Genomic DNA, 17,119 nt, shown 5'->3' with positions numbered 1-17,119 from the left:
CTTTATTGCCCTTCTCTCTGGTCCTGCTCCAGCCCTCATTGTCCATCCTGGAGTGAGGAGCCCAAGGCTGGACAGCCAGTGCCATGGTCTCTCACTGTGCAACAGTCAAGCCAGGGAAAAGACACATCCATTCATGGAATCCCAGGAGCACAGGATGTTAGGGGTTGGAAGGGACCTCCAGAGATCACTGAGCCCAACCTCCCTGCCAGAGCAGGGTCACCTAGGGCAGGCCACGCAGGAATGCACCCAGATGGGTTTAGAATCCCTCCAGAGACGAAGTCTCCACAACCTCTCTGGGCAGCCTGCTCCAGAAGTGCAGGAAATTCGGCTCTGGGACAACAGCAGTGGGATTGTGCCTGCTGCCACCAGGCTGGGTCCGACCCTCAAACCCAAAGAAGCTGCAGGAGGCAGCTTGCTGATCTCGATTTTGTGAAGCTACCAGTAACAATTTACCTCTGCAGGCACAAAGTCCAGCCACCCACCCTTCTATCCAAGTGATCATAAAAGGCATTAATCACCAGAGGCTGATGGAATTTAGTGAACCAGCCTGTCTCCTTCCTCGACCACAGTATGTGGGAGCAGGAGACCTATGAATCACAACAGCTGATATTTGGTGTCTGCATCACAGAGCTGGAGAAGGAGAAAGTTTGGGGTTTGTTGTGCTACCTAACCTAAGCCTGGTGCCTCCCTTGTCAGCAGAGCCTCTCAGCATCCCCAGTAGAAAAGTATTTATGTAACTAGGCACAAATAAATATTTACAGCAGAACACCAGGAACAGCCACCAGAGTAGGAGTCACTTAGTGGTATTTATAGGAAGGGTGCAACCTGATTTCTGCTTTAAAGCAGAGCTCTCATGTCAGACACTATATCCACACCAAAATGGCTTAGGGCATTTCAAACTATATAGGCAAGTCTGTCTTGGGTCAGGTTGGAACAGACCTAGTTCTGCTCACTGCTGTCCCTCCCCAGCTCAGCCTCTGCTCACTGAGGCACTCTATGAAGTTCAGGGCAGCTTTGCTCAGCCAGGGGCTGCTGCTAGCAGGCAGAAGCTGATGGGGACAGCTCCTGCCAAGGGCTGGGCTGCACAAAGCCTCTGCCTCAGACTTGCACCTGGGCACACCAAGGGCACTGCCACAGCTTGTGCCACACCTTGGGGGTTGCCAAGGCAGAGGTGGCAGCTGTGGGGAGGAGCAGCCAGGACAGGAGACCCTCAAGTGCCCAGCAAGGGACTGCAGCCCATGGATGGCATCTTCAGGAGAGAGCTGAGGAATCACCAGGGCCAAGCCTCTTCTTCCCTGGCCTGTGTCTCAGGAGGACTCTGTCTGCTCTGCCTTTGACTTCATTAGACTTCCTCCTGTGCAGATCCAGGGCACTGCTACATCTTGTGCCTCACCTCGGGGTGCAACAGGAATAGGTAGGTAACAGGAATGCATTAAAACTATATCTGTATTTCCATATTTCCATTGGCAGTGAACAAGATCAGAAGCATTTCACTTCTTTGCTTTGTTCCTTGCCATGATTAAGATCATGACATTTCAGTCTTTCACAGTTCCCAATGAAAAGCACGAGTCAATGTTGCTTTGCTTGGGCAGTTTTGATCTTTGGGGTTTTTTGTTGGGTATCTTTGAAACAGAGCCACTAGATGGTGCTTGAAATAAGCCACCCCGGGGTGACTCTCCCAGGGCTGGCCAAGAAACGAGGGGGCAGCTGGAAAATACTGTGCCTGTGAAATGTTAAGCTGTGGTTTTTCAGTCAGACCTCCAGCAGGAGTGTTCTTGGCAGCAGCAGTGAGGGGACAGTCCAAGTGCTTGGGTTCCTCCTTCTCCAAACTGGAGTTTGGTGTTGCAGGAGTACGAGGTGTTTCCCGTGCTGGAGATGTTCTGCTCTCCTCCACAAACAGCAGGGCCTTCACCTCTGCTGCTTTCAAAATGCATCATTTTCATTATCTAATTCTTTAAATATATTAAGTAAAGATGAAGTTTGGCAATGCCTGAGTGCTTCATCAGCCCTGACAGAAGTTTAGCTTCCAGTAAGAAATGATGGAGCATGGCTGTGAGGAGGAGGGGCTGAGAGCCCTGGGGCTGTTGAGCCTGGAGAAGAGCAGCCCCAGAGGGGATCTGATCAATGCCCAGCGAGAGGTAAAGGGTGGGGGGCAAGAGGCTGGAGCCAGACTCCTGTCAGTGGTGCCCAGGGACAGGACAAGGAGCAACACAGGCACAACCTGCAACCCAGGAGGGTCCACCTGAACAGGAGGAGAAAATTCATTGGTGTGAGGGTGCTGGAGGCCTGGAGCAGGCTGCCCAGAGAGGCTGTGGAGTCTCCTTCTCTGGAGAGCTTCCAACCCCCCCTGGCCACTGTGCTCCTGGGCAAGCTGCTGTGGGTGCCCTGCTTTAGCAGGGGTTGGACTGGGTGATCTCCAGAGGCCCCTTCCAACCCCTGCCACGCTGGGATCCTGGGATTCTGTGATCCTCAGTCCTTCTGTGCTCATACCATTCATTTCATTTCACCTCAACAATACCATACCAGGTTCCCCTGCCTGGAGAGCTGATAGAACATCACAAGGAAGGACTATTTCATTGTGCCTTCTGCTCCCTTCATGCACCAAGAGACAGGGAAATGTTGACAGAAGATGGAAATGCCTCTGGTGTGCTTCCTTTGGTGGTGCTGCTACAGAGACTGTGAATGTGATTAGTACAGGCTTTACAGGCAGCAGCATCATTCTTTTTAGCTGAATTCCCTGAAGTACTGGTAACTCAAGACTAAAAATACCGAATTAATTAATTAATTTTGCTGAGTCAGTGAATACCCAGTGACTGCCAGCCTGGATTAAACTTTATATGCCATTCAAGACCTCAAATATTGTTTCACTTGGCAAGCAAGGATCTAAATAAACAGGAGTCCTCTGAAGGCAGCAAGGAATGGGGTGATGCAACGTGGTTATTTATTAGCTCTTTGCTTTGAGAGATGGGCAAATAATGCCCCAATGCTTAGCATTCAACTGGGTCAAACTATTTGCACAGCTTAGTCTCTGCCCAACTTCTTTCTGAGTACCTAGAGATAAGCTTCTCAATAAACATTATCATTGTCAGAAGTCCTTTCTACCCTCCTCTGCTACTTTGTGCCAGTTAAAGCACTTTGGAAGATCAAGCCATTCGTGGAGGTTTTGCAGGGAAACTGCTCAGAACCATTTCTTTGGAGATGTTCCCCATTTAAACTCAAAGCTTTCACAGAGAGCTACCAATCTGGATTGATTTCTCTTCCCCCCCCCCCCCCCCCTTGATTCTCTTCACCCTGAGATGCAGTATCTAAACAGACATCTGACATTTTCTGCCCAAATCCAAATGCTTTGCCACAGGGTGCTCTCATAGGTTTGGGGGTTTACAATATAGAATTAAAAGTAGGTTTCTTAGCCTTGGAATGCAGTCATTGGATGTCTTTGGACAGGTTATTTACAGCCCTAGAAGCATAAAAGACCTTTAAAGCATTGAGTCCAATCATTTTCTGATGGTACCGATGCTGGTGCTAGCCCATGTCCCTTTAGCACCACCTCTCTGCCTCCTGAAACACCTCCAGGGATGGGGATTCAGCCACCTTCCTGGAGAGCCTGTTCCAGTGGTTGAGAGCCCAATTATCATTGTTTTTCTGTAAGCTTCATAGCATGAGAGACTCTTTTAAAGCAGTGCCAAAACTCCTATCCTCTACTATTTTAAATACAGCAAGTGAGATTAAAGCCTGCTCAAGTGATACAGCAAATCCTATTAGAGTCCTTTAGGTTAGACTTTTAATGGTACTTAGGTACCTAATTCTCCTTTTAGCTGAGTTAAGATGAGGTACATAAACAAGACTGAAAAGTGGGCAGGACAGGATGAAGTAGTTGCAGAGTGCAATCCTGTTCAGCTCAAAGAACCACACCTTGAATGGATACTAGGAAGAAATCCTTTACAGTGAAGCTGGTGAGATACTGGAACAAGTTGCCCAGGGAAGGTGTGGATGCCCCCTCCCTGGAGGTGTTCAGCAGCCTGGTCTAGTGGAAGGTGTCTCTGGCAGGGGGGACTTGGAACCATCCTTGGATTCAAACCATTCTGTGACTGAAACAACACACTCTGAGTACTTGGAATTAAAGGTAAAGGAAAGGAGAACTTCCTATGGCAAATCTTAACCCAAAGAGAGCACCTACAGAATCACAGAATCCCAGCACAGTGGGGGTTGGAAAGGACCTCTGGAGATCAACCAGTCCAAACCTCCCGCTAAAGGAGGGCACCTGCAGCACCTTGCCCAGGACTGCAGTGTGCAGGTGGGTTTGGAATCTCTCCAGAGAAGGAGACTCCACAACCCCTCTGGGCAGCCTGCTCCAGGGCTCAGCACCCTCACAGAGCTCTTTATGTTTAGGTGGAACTTCTTGTCTCTATTTTGTGCCCAATGCTCCTTGTCCTATCAGTGGACACCACTGAAAGGAGACAGGCCCCAAACAAGTCTTCCCTCTCTTTAAACTCATCTAGTGTGTTCTCCCAGCCACATAGCAGGGCTGGGTCTATCTAACCCTTTTTGCTTCCATAACATGCCCAGAGTTCAGGGGATGCCAGTAAATCTGCCAGTAAATACACCCTGACTTCTGCAAATGGTTTGGTGCAGATGATTCATTCTCTTGCCACAGCAAGACATCAGGATCAAAGGCTTTCCCCTTCATCACACACTCAGTCCTTGAGTTACCCTGCCAGTTCCTGATCACAAATGTTTTTCATCACCTCTTCACACACCACAGATTGCAGTGTCTTACAAGGCAGGACAAACTCCATTTCACTTAAGTAGAAGCTTGGGCTGTGCTTAGACTGCCCCTTTCCTCTTTAGAGTTTATTTTTATACCAAGGTGGTTTTGCAAATAATCTATTGAGCTGTAAAATGAAGCACAGATTCTCTGCCATGTACTTACCATCAGCTGTCTGCTGAGATTGCTGCATTATATCATAGAGTCAGACTTCTAAAGGCTATTGCTAAGCTGCTGAGTCACCAACCCTGCTAGGCACTGTATCATAAGCTTGTAAGTCTAGGACCACAGGAGAAGGTTTGCTAGAGTTATGATCAATGCAGTCAGCCCCTGTAAGGTGACAGGAGTGAGGAGGGATCATGGAGCAATTCAGAATGCAATCAGAAGGACTTCACTGCAACAACCAGAGCTGTGAGTTGCACTGGAAGGCTGCTACCTTCAGCACTGTTCTGCTGCGGTGTCCCTACGGTGTTGATTCAGATAAAGGCAACAGCCACGAAGCACTTGAAAGGTCCTTCCACTGATCCCCACCACTCACAGAAAGAACATACAACTACTACTCTAGGGCTGCAGCTCAAACCCCTTGTATGGCCTGAAAAAGAAAGGAGCACAGGAACGTGCACACTTTGCAGTCAGAGGTAGCTGCCTACACAACTCAAGAGGCCGCAGAAGCCCTGTTGAAGCACCATGTGGATTTCACATGGTGTAAAGCTGCTGCTGGAGGAGTGCAAACTCCAGCTGACTGGGTACAGCCAGTTTGTCACAGGAACACACCACAATGCCCCAGTTTCGGGTCTTTGTGGTAGGTAAGCGTGGGCCAAGGACACAAAGAAGGCAAAGCTGACAGACATGCTTTATCTAGACAGAGCTTTCAGGCACTTTTCCAGATGTAATTCAGCAAAACAAAAACGTTACCTACAAACCTCATCTTGCATCTTAATTGCTCTGGTGAAGGGTCAAGTATCCAGCATGTTGGCTCCTCTCTGCAAAGCCTTGATGGTATCACATCACTCAGAGGGAGGAGCTCCCAGTGTTACAAATGCAGTCTCACTTGTGGAGTTTTTAACAGAAATCCTACATGTACAGGTGTTTTTGGAACACACAGTCCCCCAGTCATGAGGGAAATGTCTGAGAACACTCATAAAACCAACGCTGGTCAAACACCAAGCCAGAATCACAGCCTGAGGGAACTGGGGTTGTTCAGCCTGGAGAAAAGGAGGCTCAGAGATCTGGCTCTCTACAACTCCCTGAAAGGAGGTTGGAGCCACGGGGAGGTCAGTCTCTTCTTCCAAGGAACAAGGGATAAGACAAGAGGGAGTGCCCTCAAGTTGCACCAGGGGAGGTTTAAGTTGAACACATGGGAAAAAATTCTTCCCCCAAAGGGTTGTCAAGCCCTGGCATAGGCTGCCCAGAGCAGTGGTGGAGTCCCCATCCCTGGAGGGGTTTCAAAGCTGTGGAGATGTGGTGCTGAGGGACATGGGTTAGTGGTCATCTGGCAGGGCTGGGTTAAGGGTTGGACTTGATGTGAAAGCTCTGTTTCTGCCAAAACAGTCCTGTGATCTCTGACTCCTGGTTCTTCACGTTAGTGACTCAAGGGGCAATGGATATCAACTACAGCACAGGAGGTTCCACCTCAACATGAGGAGGAACTTCTTCACTGTGAGGGTCACAGAGCCCTGGAACAGGCTGTCCAGAGAGGCTGTGGAGTCTCCTTCTCTGGAGACTTTCAAGCCCCATCTGGATGTGTTCCTGTGTGACCTGTGCTGGATTCTGTGGTCCTGCTCTGGCAGGGGGTTGGACTGGATGATCTTCGGAGATCCCTTCCAACCCCTAACATCCTGTGATCCTACACTCGGTGCTCCCACCAGCACCCATCTCCTCCTTGCACAGCAGCTCCCAGCTGCAGCTTCTCGCCGTCTAGCACCTTTAGCAGGATCGTTTCCCCTCTCGGAGGGAGGCCGGGCGGGCACTCGCGCTCCTCTCTCCTCCCCTTTTGGCCTCGGGCCTGGGAGGCTGCGGAGGGGTTAAGCCCGGCGCGGGGCGGGGGCAGCCCGGCGCGACCCGGTGTGCAAAGGGCCCGGCGCGGCGGCGGGGCCGAGCGCGGCGGCGGGCGGGAGCCGGCCGGCGGCGGGGATGTGGCAGGGGCCGGCGGGCGCGGGGCAGCTCAACGCCCTGCCCGACCACTCGCCGCTGGTGCGCAGCGCCGTGGCCGAGCTGCGGCGGCGGGCGGAGGCTGAGCCCGACCGGCGCTGGCCGCAGCCCCTCGAAGACTCCTTCCTGCTGAGGTTCCTGCGCGCCAGGGATTTCCACCTGGACCTGGCCTGGAGGGTGAGGAGGGACGAGCGGCTCGGTAGCCGCCGGTGGTTTCCTGCGCGGATGGGGGGCTTCGGGGCTCCGGCCGTCAGCTAAGGGTGGGGAGGGGGCTCTGGCCTCTTCCTCGCTGTGGACAGTGCGCTGTCAGCCAGCCGGATCCGTCCCGTGGCTGTCCCGGGGTGTCCATGGAGCCTCGCACCCTCCACGAGGGGCAGCGCCTCAGGTCCAGGCGAAGCAGAGCTGGGTGGATGATGCCCAGGCATGGGGTGGTGGGCTCGGGGATCGAGAAGCAGCAGAGGGGTGGATGGAGGCAGCGCTGTTTGGGTCGACCAAGGCCAAGCAGGGCGTTACAGGGTGTACCTACTTGCCTGTCAGGCTCTTCCGCTGCGCGGTGGCATGGAAAGGTGCGGTGCTGTGGCTGGCTCTGTGCAGCCTCGATGAGGTAACGCAAAGGTTATGTACAGTAACTGCTACAGGCACAGAGTGCAGAGGTTAAACGTGGTAAGGTGACAGCTCTGATAGGAAACGGGATCCTTTAAAGGACATCCTTGTGCTGACCAGGCTCGGGTTCCTTGCTGAATAGTGCTACTAGTTCCACTACAGATTTCTAAGTGCTCTAACTATGGGTAAAAACTTAATTTCTCACGGAGTTTAGTAATTGACAACACTCCCTTCAGGTTTTGGTAAGTTCTGGTGCTTTCCCTGCCATTTGTGTGGCTCTCTGCCATACAGACATTGTGTACCTCTTCTTAATACCCAAAGGGAGAGTTGTTATTGTTTCTATTTTAGAGAAAGATTCACAACAAGTAACCCTTCTGAACAGGAACTGTTTCCAAATCTTCCCAGGGCACAAGCATTTATTCACTTGTGCCAACTGGAATCTGTGTCTTGGTGGAATTTGATGATGATGACATAGCATTGCCCAACAGACCTCATCTCACAGCTTCTGATCTCTCAGAAACTCCAAGTTTAGGCAGCATAAGAGAAGATTGTTTGCAAATGGAAATACTGAAGGATCAAGGCAGCTGAAAAATAATGTAAGAACTTGAATGAAGCCCCTAATAGAGAGGTTTAAAAAGTAGATTGTGTTCTTTACCTGGCTCTTGAGATTTGCAGCATAGCTTGAAATGTCTCCTCCTCAGCAGAACTCAGGTCCAGTTAGATTCCATGGGATATTTATGGCTCTTACTTTTCCTTGAAGCTTGTGAGATGGTTTATATCATAGCTGTGATCCCCAAACCTTGGTTCCAATACACTCCTAAATACCCACTCCTAACTGCATTGCAGTTGATTGTTACTGACAATCCTGCAGATGGGACAGTGGCCCTTCAGAATTTGGTCCACAAGCTTCTGCACCTTGTGACTGTGACATGTTGTGTAGGTAGGCATCGAGTTGCTCCAGGAGAGGTAGGATGAATATTAGAATCACAGAATCATGAAGTTTGGAAAAGACCTCTAAGATCATCAAGTCCAACCTTCTACCCCACACCTTCATGAGCACATAAGCAGGGTGCCCCCCCCAGACACACTGCCTTTGGGGAGAGGCTTCAGCCTGGCCACCACAGCTCAAGGTGTTACAAAAAAAGATTTACAAAAATGGAAATAAGGTAAAAAATACAACTGTTGGCACAAGTGTTTGGAAGCTCTACAGACCTTCCAGCCCTGGGTAGGGGCAACCAGCTCCTGTCCTTCTCCACCTCCCTTATCCTTAAATCCCTGCAGGACCTGGGGAGGTCGTTTCTCTTCTTGTAGTGTTTGCCAGGAGGCCACTTCCAAAGCTCTTCTTGCCCAGCAAGAAACGCCATCCTCCCAGGAACAGTTTCTTCCCCAAAAGGGCTGTCAAGCCCTGGCCCTGGCTGCCCAGGGCAGTGGTGGAGTCCCTATCCCTGGAGGGGTTTCTGAGATGTGTAGATGTGGTGCTGAGCAACATGGTTTAGTGGTGACCTGGTACAACTGCTGACATGAGAGGCCTTATTCTTTCAAGCCTCCTTGTTAATAGGAATATTTATTAAGCACAGAATTGTAGGTGTTGGAAGTGACCTCTGGAGATCATCTGATCCAGAAAAAAGAATCCAATCAAGAGAAAATGAATTTACATACACAAATGCATTGGGTTTTTCCCAGCAAGCACACTGTTTCTAAATCTTCTAATTCTAAGTAAAGTACTAAGTTCACCTCTTTGATTTGCAGCACACGAATCTTGGATTAATCAGTAACTTCACAATCTCTGATGGTCAGAAAGCTGAACCTATCCCCAGAAGACCTCAGGAAGAAACCTCTTAATTAATGCCTAACTCCAGAAACTGGAGTTTTTCATCCAGCTCTCCCCATTTATCAACTCATCTTCCATCTACTTGCAGATGCTGAGCAGGTGCTAAGTAGGTTACTCAGTTTGCAAACACAGATAATTATACACTGAGATGTTTTCCTTCAGTTGCAAGGACATGAGCCATTTGTTGTACATGATAATAAATGCTCCTGGTTTTCCTATATCCATACCTGAATACCAATCTCTTTATCCCAGTGCCCAGGACTTGTTTCCAACTTGGGAAAGGTAAATATTCATGGAAAAAAAAGGGCAGTAACTGCACTGACAAGCTAGGATTGATGAGGGTGTGGAGTGAGGGTATCATGTTTTATTCTCATGTTGGTTTTGGCCAGCAGCTCTTCAAAGAGATGGTTAAAATATTCCTGTCCTTGTTCATTAGGTTCATTAAGTTCTTTGGAAGACCTTTGGAAGAAAAAGGAGAAAACAGAAAGCTGCAAATAGTTGTTTTGGGAATGTGTTTGTGTCTTGCTGCTGTTTGAGGCCAAGGACACTGTGTTGACAGTGGCGTCTGGCTGGCACAAAGCAGTTGGGATTGCTCAAGCAGTGCCCTTGTAGAGTCAAGCACTAAGACAGAGGTCAACAGGGTGCTCCAGCACCCTCAAAGTGAAGACATTTTTTCTTGTGTTCAAGTAGAACCTCCTGGGTTCCACTTTGTGCCCTTTGTCTTGTCTCTGGGCACCACTGGAAAGACTCTGGCCCCATCCTCAATAACCCTTTAGCTCTTGCTGAGCATTGCTCAGATCCCCCCTGGGGCTGCTCTTCTCCAGGCTCAACAGCCCCAGGGCTCTCAGCCTTTCCTCCTCACAGAGATGCTCCAGGGCCCACAGCAGCTTTGTAGCCTCTGCTGGACTCTCTCCAGCAGTTCCTTGTCTCTGTTGAACCGGAAAGCCCAGAACTGGACCCAGTACTCCAAATGTGGCCTCAGCAGGGCAGAGCAGCATTTCTAACTGTGCTCTTCATACAATACCTGATGCTTATCTGACATCCACTTTTCTGTCTTTTTATTGTTTCCTCCAGTTGCTGAAGAATTATCAGAAGTGGAGAATTGAATGCCCAGAAATAAGTGCAGACTTAAACCCAGCTTCTATTCTTGGTCTTTTGCAAGCTGGCTATCATGGAGTCCTGAGACAGAGGGACCCTCATGGAAGCAAAGTTCTAATCTACAGAATTGGTGAGTGACAAAATGGCTTGGAGCTGTTCTTGCACCTGGCTTTGGCACTGGAGATCCTTGCTTTGTTTGATGCACTCCCAAAGTCCTTTAAAGAAAGATGTCTTTGAATGATCATGTTACCATATTTCTCTGTGCTTGGTTGGGACAGAGAGGTTATTTCTGTCCAGTTTCAAAGACTTATTATCAGCTGATCTAGTAGAAAGCTGTGCCCTCATCAGAGAGCTTTCATCTGGGGTTAAGGTTCATTCCATGCCATTCTTTGCTCAGACCTCAAAAGAACAAATGAGATTCACTGGATCTTGGCAGAATTGCTGCACCTGGATTGTTTGGGTTGATGGTCTGTAGTTTCTGCTAGCATGACTGTCCCAGAATTGAGCTGTTGCTCCCAAAACTGGAGGCTACAGCCAGAGGTGGAAGGTGCTACATTAGGTGGCACCTACAGCCATCTACCATTAGGTGGTACCAGCCACAAGAAGTGTAAAAGGTGAGTAACAGAGCACACCAAATCACCTCTGCACTGGCAGATGGGTTTATTCCAGGACCTTTGATGCTGCTGACAGCTTCTGGTTCCTGAGGAGCACAGCAGAAGCAGCAGCAGAGGTGATGGTGGTGTTCTGGTGGTAATGCAGTGTAATCTATTTACTCTTCAGCACAATGGGACCCCAAGTTGTTTACAGCCTACGACGTGTTCCGTGTAAGTCTCATCACATCCGAGCTCATTGTCAAGGAGATTGAGACTCAGCGGAATGGAGTCAAGGCTATCTTTGATCTTCAAGGCTGGAGAATTGCTCATGCATTTCAAATCAGTCCAGCAGTGGCCAAGAAAATTGCTGCTGTGCTCACAGTAAGCATGACACACTGCTTTATGCTGCTTCTTTGCTCTGACTCCCTGTGTTTCATCTCTTCTAAGCTAATTTTCCCTTCCTTAGACTTGACAGCCTATGCAGCTGTAAAGAACAAAATCATCAGCCCATTCAAAACCAGAAGTTGTGCTTGATTCAACTTAAAGTATGTTCTTGTAGAGCAGTAAGTTTTAACCTCTGATATTTTTGAAGACCAACCCCTTCCAAGACAAGAATTTCACAAGTGGGAGAGCAGATGAAGGCCAATTTTGTAAGGACCTGCGTTCAGTCTCCTGTTTCATCTCCCCTCTTCCATTCTTTCATGCATCAAGTCAGCATTCAAAGCTTTTTTCCCCCCTAAGACTCAGAAGATGAGAAATAGCACATGCTAAGAGAGCCAGGCAATGGCTCCAGTGATTTATGTTTATTTACAGTTGTCCTTCAAGCTGTGAATTGCCAGTGGGGAAGCACAGGGCCAGGAGCTTTCAGAGCCTTGCACCCCCGAGGAAAGGCTGAGCACAAGCTTTGTGTACATTGCTTGTGCACAGTTTGGTAAAGGCTTTCTTCTCTGTTTGCTTTGTGTCAGGTTGGTTATTTAGTTGGTTTTTAGAAGTCAGTTCTCATACTGATTTGACTTTTTTCCTTTGCTTCAAATGGGAGGAGGAAGAGGTGATTTGCCTAAGTGTTGGAGCGGTGTAAGTGGAGAACGCTCCAGGGCGCAGCAAGGGAGAGGGAGGAATACTCTCAGGCTTTGGCCTAGGTAGTTTTCACAGGCCTGTCTTTAACAGCAGAATCTTTTCAATAATATTTCTCTTTGTTTTGTCATGTGCTGTTTTCTTTTGGCCAGGATTCCTTTCCACTGAAAGTTCGAGGCATCCACTTGATCAATGAGCCTTTATTCTTCCACCCGGTTTTCGCTCTAATTAAGCCTTTTCTCACTGAGAAAATAAAGGCACGGGTGAGTGCACACAGATACTCCTTTCTGCACCAAAGCCCTTCCATGACAATCTCCAGCACTTCCCTTAGGATCTGCTATTCCTGAGCACTCAGGAGCATAAATCATTGTGGTGCTGGTGCCACAGAAGCCTGCAGAATCTGCTTGTGAAGTGTTTGCAGTTATCAGCGGTGTGAGAGTTGCCAGCGGTTGCTGTTATCGCTGCTCCAGAGATAACAACCACTGTGACACACAGAGGTTAAATAATTTGTCTGAGGTCACAAAGCAATTCTTCTGCACAACTAGGAAGAAATCCTGGCTCTGCCAGGACTCTGCCTATGAACAACAGTGAGAAATTGTTCTGCACAGTGTGATATTATGCTCCAAGTTGTGCAGAACTAGAGACAACGTGGAGTTCCAAAAGACCTGCAGAGGCATCAGCATTAAGTTCAAAGTTTCTTTCCAAATAGCTCTGGAGGTGTTTAAAACTGTTTTGCAGTTCTCAATTTGATAACCTTCTTTGTGCTTGGATGCAAAAGTATGTCCAGGGTTCTGGTTTGTTGTAGCATAGGAAAAATGTAGGAGGCTTCAGCTGCCATAAAAGCAAGTGCTGTGATGTGTTAACAGCAGGACTGAGGTACAAAATAAGCAGCCTTGCCTGGTGCTAGCCCCATTCTGAAGCCTCCTTGTCTCAGCACAGAATCCTAGAATCATAGAATTGTTTTGGTTGGAAGAGACCAAGACCCTCAAGTCCAACCCTTAACCCAGCAATGCCAGGGCACAACTCAACCATGTCCCTCAGCACCACGTCTGCAGGATGTTTGAACACTTCCAGGGATGGTTATTCCACCACTGCCCTGGGCAGCCTGTTCCAGGATTTAACCACACTTTCAGTGAAGAAATTGTTCCTCATGTCCAGCCCAAACCTCCCTTGGTGCACACTTGAGGCCAGTTCCTCTTGTCCTGCACTTGTTCCTTGGGAGTAGAGAGCCAACCCCACCTTGCTCCAAGCTAAGGGCCAGGAGCCAAACACTCTTCTTGTCCTGGAAATGACTGCAAAGCAGGGATTTGGTATCTCTGATGACAAAGCCAAACTCAGGTCTTCCCATGGCTTGGGTCACTTCAGCTGTCCATGTGCCCTCACCAGTGCCACTAACCCCCTCTGCAAAAAGCATGCAGTAAGTTTTGGCTCCAGTGCTGGCAGCTGCCAAAAATGCAGGTCCTCAAGTTGTAGTCCAAGCTTCACCAAGCTGAACAAGACAGAGTTTGAGCACCCATGGGATAGTCACTTGTGTGGTACTTCCTTCTTCATTTAAGGTAGTAATACTGGAACAGTATGAGTGTGGTGAGACACTGGAACAGGTTGCCCAGAGAGGTGGTGGAGGCCCTATCCCTGGACAGATTCAAGGTTAAACTTGATGGGGCCCTGAGCAACCTGCTCGAGTTAAAGATGTCCCTGCTGACTGCAGGGGGGGTTGACCAAGATGACTTTCAAAGGTCCCTTCCAACCCCATGCATTCTATGACCTTGTTTAGTCAAACCAAGCTGGTGGCTTCAGCTCTTGCAGTGAGTTCCCACTCAGCAGTCTAAGCTTTCATACCCATGGAAATGCTTCTCCCATTCTCTTGCAGGTGCATATGCATGGAAGTAACTACACACAGACCCTGAGTGAGCACTTCCCAGTCAGCATGCTCCCACAGGAATATGGTGGGGAGGAGGTCTCCATAGAAGAGCTGGCCAAGGAATGGACTGACTTTATAATGGGATCTGCAGATTATCTGCAGAGCATTTCTCTGGTTGCCCAGAAATAACCTCCTCACAGTGTTCTGTCAATCCTTGAATGTAAACTTGAAAGCAGTAAGTCCCTGCAGAGCACTGGGTGACTGCACTTCTATCCTAACTGGAGTCCAGATGAGGAGATTGATTAATTCCACATATCTGTATCATGGTTTGTAATTAACTTGGGTGCCAAAAATTGTGTTGGATATCAGAGACTAATACTGCTCCTGTTGAGTCTGTGGAGACAGCTCATCTGTCACTGCAGTCCAGAGCCTTAGCTCTTGTGTCTTGTCATGATAGGATACTCAAAAAGCTGAACGGGGTAGACTGGTTTGTACTGGAAGTGTGACTCCAGGGCTAATTCACAAGGAGTGAAAGGAGGCTGCTTTGTGGAATGATTCTCAGGGAAAAAAAGGCTGTGTGGTGAGGTTGTGGCAAACTGCAAGTGAATCAGCAGTAGTGAGCCATTGGTGTTAATCTTCCTGCTGCTTATGCAGCTTCCCTTCTTGTGCTAATTAACAGTATTCTGATAGAGGAGGACTGGGAAAACGCCATGTACTTGTGCTTCAAAGGACAGCATGCATCAGGAGGAGGAACTGGAAGAGGAGTCAAAACCTTAACATTCTCATTTTCTTCACAGCAGTACTGTCTGTGGACAAGCTCTTAAGCAGCTCAGATGATGATCAACTTTAATTCCTACTGTGGAGCACTGCAGAGGGTGAGAGCTCTTACATCTTTACAGTATCTGCTCTGGCAGGTGAAGCAGGTGATCCTTTGTGGGTCTGACCTTCAGAAACATCAGCTGTGTGGTTTAAGGGTGCTTGGAGGTGACTTTGGACCTTGGCACAGGAGATGCTGGGTAGCTTCCATTTCATTACTCAGAACATAAAGTCTGTGTCTTTTCTTGGGCACTGGGAGAAATGAGTTTTAATTCCTGTTCAGCTCTGATCTTTATTTCTTCAGAGGCAATGAAAAAAATAGTGTCTCCATTTAGTGCAAAGAGATTCTTTAAGGGATGTTATTCAGGTATGAACACTGCATGTGCAGAGGCTCTCACTTTGCATGGCAGTCCCAGCCTGGCTTTCCCAGTTTGGTTCAAACCTCTGTTAGCACACCAGCTGTTAGAGCTCACTTAACCCAGTCTGTAACTCTGCTCTGTGCTACACCAGGGGCTCTTTGCAGAAGCCCTGTGTACTTAAGCAATCCAGATGAATTTTCCTCTCAATGAAGCCATAACATTCTTTGTTCCCCAGGTAGCTGGGAAGCTAACTTCAGGTAGTTTGGAACCTTGAGGACATTAGGAAGTTGTATTAATGTGTGCTTAGTGGATAGAAGTGAGATTATCCTTTTAAAGTCAGAAATGGCTTCTTTTAGATTATCATGAGCACTGTGAAAGGCCCAGAAGATGGTTGTGGTTTCTTCTGCTCTGCTAAGTTCAGTACCAGGTCCAAAATCCTAAGGGCTTTTATTTTTTTTCCTTTGTTATCATTGTTTTAATTAAACTTTCCCCCAAGTGCATTTCTGATTCTTTCAGGGTCACTTTGATCTGGAGCCTAAACTGAAGGCACCACTTTTCAGCTCCATTGTCATATCTTCATCCATCTCAGAATTCATTTCTTCTCAGATTAAACTGGTTGGTGATCTGCAAGCTCCTTACATAGAGGAGTTCAGTGAGGTGCTAATTCTTCTTTATAAGAAAATGAACTTCCAAGTAGTCAAGGCATCTGGCAGTTCCTCAAGTTCCAAATCATTTCTGAAGTTGAAATGAAGTTCCTGATTTGTTTTTTTACCCTCCTGAAGTCTTAAGTTTCCCCCCTCTGCAGTTTTAATCCTTGACTGTCAAGTGCAGGAAGGCATGAGCTGCATGCCAGTGAACAGGACAGTTCAAGAGTTCCCCTATGAACCCAATCTAATCCTTGGCTGGGTTTGGTGGCAGAGATTTGGGTTGACAGCAGGCAGAGATGCAGATGGACAACATGTAGCTGGTTTTTGAAGTCTTCAGCTGAACTACACCACCTCTAGGGATTTAGAGCCATAAATGCCTTCCAAAACATCCTGACTGTGTTACTAAAAGGTAACCTGTACACCTAACACCAGTCACAGCACTGAGTGCAGTTAGTTTTCCATCAACTGTTAATGTCCAAACATTAAAAAGTAATTATGTAGAAGGCAGGAACTCCTCCATGTAAGGGACAATTGTGGTTGCTGCTAATAGGGACACAAGATAATTAGGAGATTTGCATAATGAGTGGAAGAAGCATTGGTAGGAGGAGTGGGGGCGTGGCAGCACTGAGCTGCAGAGTCAACAAAAGAAACATTTCTTAGTGCATTTAAGAGCATCAGGAGTGCCTCAAAGTCGCTGTTAAGTGATGATGCAGATAGGGTTTGCTACTGACAGTAAGCACAACAACAATGCACAATGGTTGGTTAATGTTTTATGTAGTAAATTGGTACATTAATAAACATTTTCTACTTGAACTAGCCTTGTTTGTATCCTTTTTTTTTCAGTGCTAGGAGTGGAATTGTCTGCTAATAAACATTTTCTACCTGAATTAGCCTCATTTGTATTTCTTTCAGTGCTAGAAGTGGAATTTTCTGGCAGCAGTAAGAAGGTGTAGTCCAAAAAAAAATCATTTACTGAGTGTGCAAAGCCAGGCACCACAGAATCGAGATAATGTAGCACACAGTATCACCAAGGTTGGAAGAGACCTCAAAGATCATCGAGTCCAACCTGTCACCACAGACCTCATGACTAGACCATGGCACCAAGTGCCACTTCCAGTCCCCTCTTGAACACCTCCAGGGACAGTGACTCCACCACCTCCCTGGGCAGCACATTCCAGCCTCACCTCTAGCCTAAACCTCCCCTGGCACAGCTCGAGACTGTGTCTTCTTCTTCTGGTGCTGCTTGCCTGGCAGAAGAGACCAACCCCCTCCTGGCTACAACCTCTCTTCAGGTAGTTGCAGACAGCACTAAGGTCTCCCC

General features: G+C 48.1%; 1 protein-coding gene and 1 long non-coding RNA gene across 3 annotated transcripts; both read left to right on the top strand.

The window, feature by feature from the left end:
- The first annotated feature begins 6,860 nt into the window (after positions 1-6,860).
- TTPA (alpha tocopherol transfer protein) lies at positions 6,861-16,611 on the top strand. Of its 2 annotated transcripts, XM_068162476.1 has the most exons (6): positions 6,861-7,093; positions 10,425-10,578; positions 11,229-11,422; positions 12,268-12,378; positions 13,986-14,211; positions 14,774-16,611. In XM_068162476.1, exons 1-5 carry the CDS (start codon positions 6,899-6,901, stop codon positions 14,163-14,165), a joined length of 834 nt encoding a protein of 277 aa, XP_068018577.1. In that variant the 5' UTR covers positions 6,861-6,898; the 3' UTR covers positions 14,166-14,211; positions 14,774-16,611. The 2 variants fall into 2 exon arrangements, with proteins under 2 accessions (XP_068018577.1, XP_068018576.1); XM_068162475.1 differs by having other exon boundaries at positions 6,862-7,093; positions 13,986-16,611.
- Positions 7,365-9,570, top strand: LOC137453320 (uncharacterized). Its single transcript, XR_010990320.1, has 2 exons — positions 7,365-8,115; positions 9,269-9,570. It is a non-coding gene; the product is annotated as an uncharacterized lncRNA (long non-coding RNA).
- Positions 16,612-17,119: the final 508 nt, after the last annotated feature.

This window comes from Melanerpes formicivorus, unplaced genomic scaffold, assembly GCF_026170545.1.
Source record: "Melanerpes formicivorus ecotype bairdi unplaced genomic scaffold, bMelFor1.0.p_v2 SCAF_65, whole genome shotgun sequence".
NCBI classification, from domain to species: domain Eukaryota; kingdom Metazoa; phylum Chordata; class Aves; order Piciformes; family Picidae; genus Melanerpes; species Melanerpes formicivorus.
This window is presented reverse-complemented; position numbering and strand designations above follow the sequence as displayed.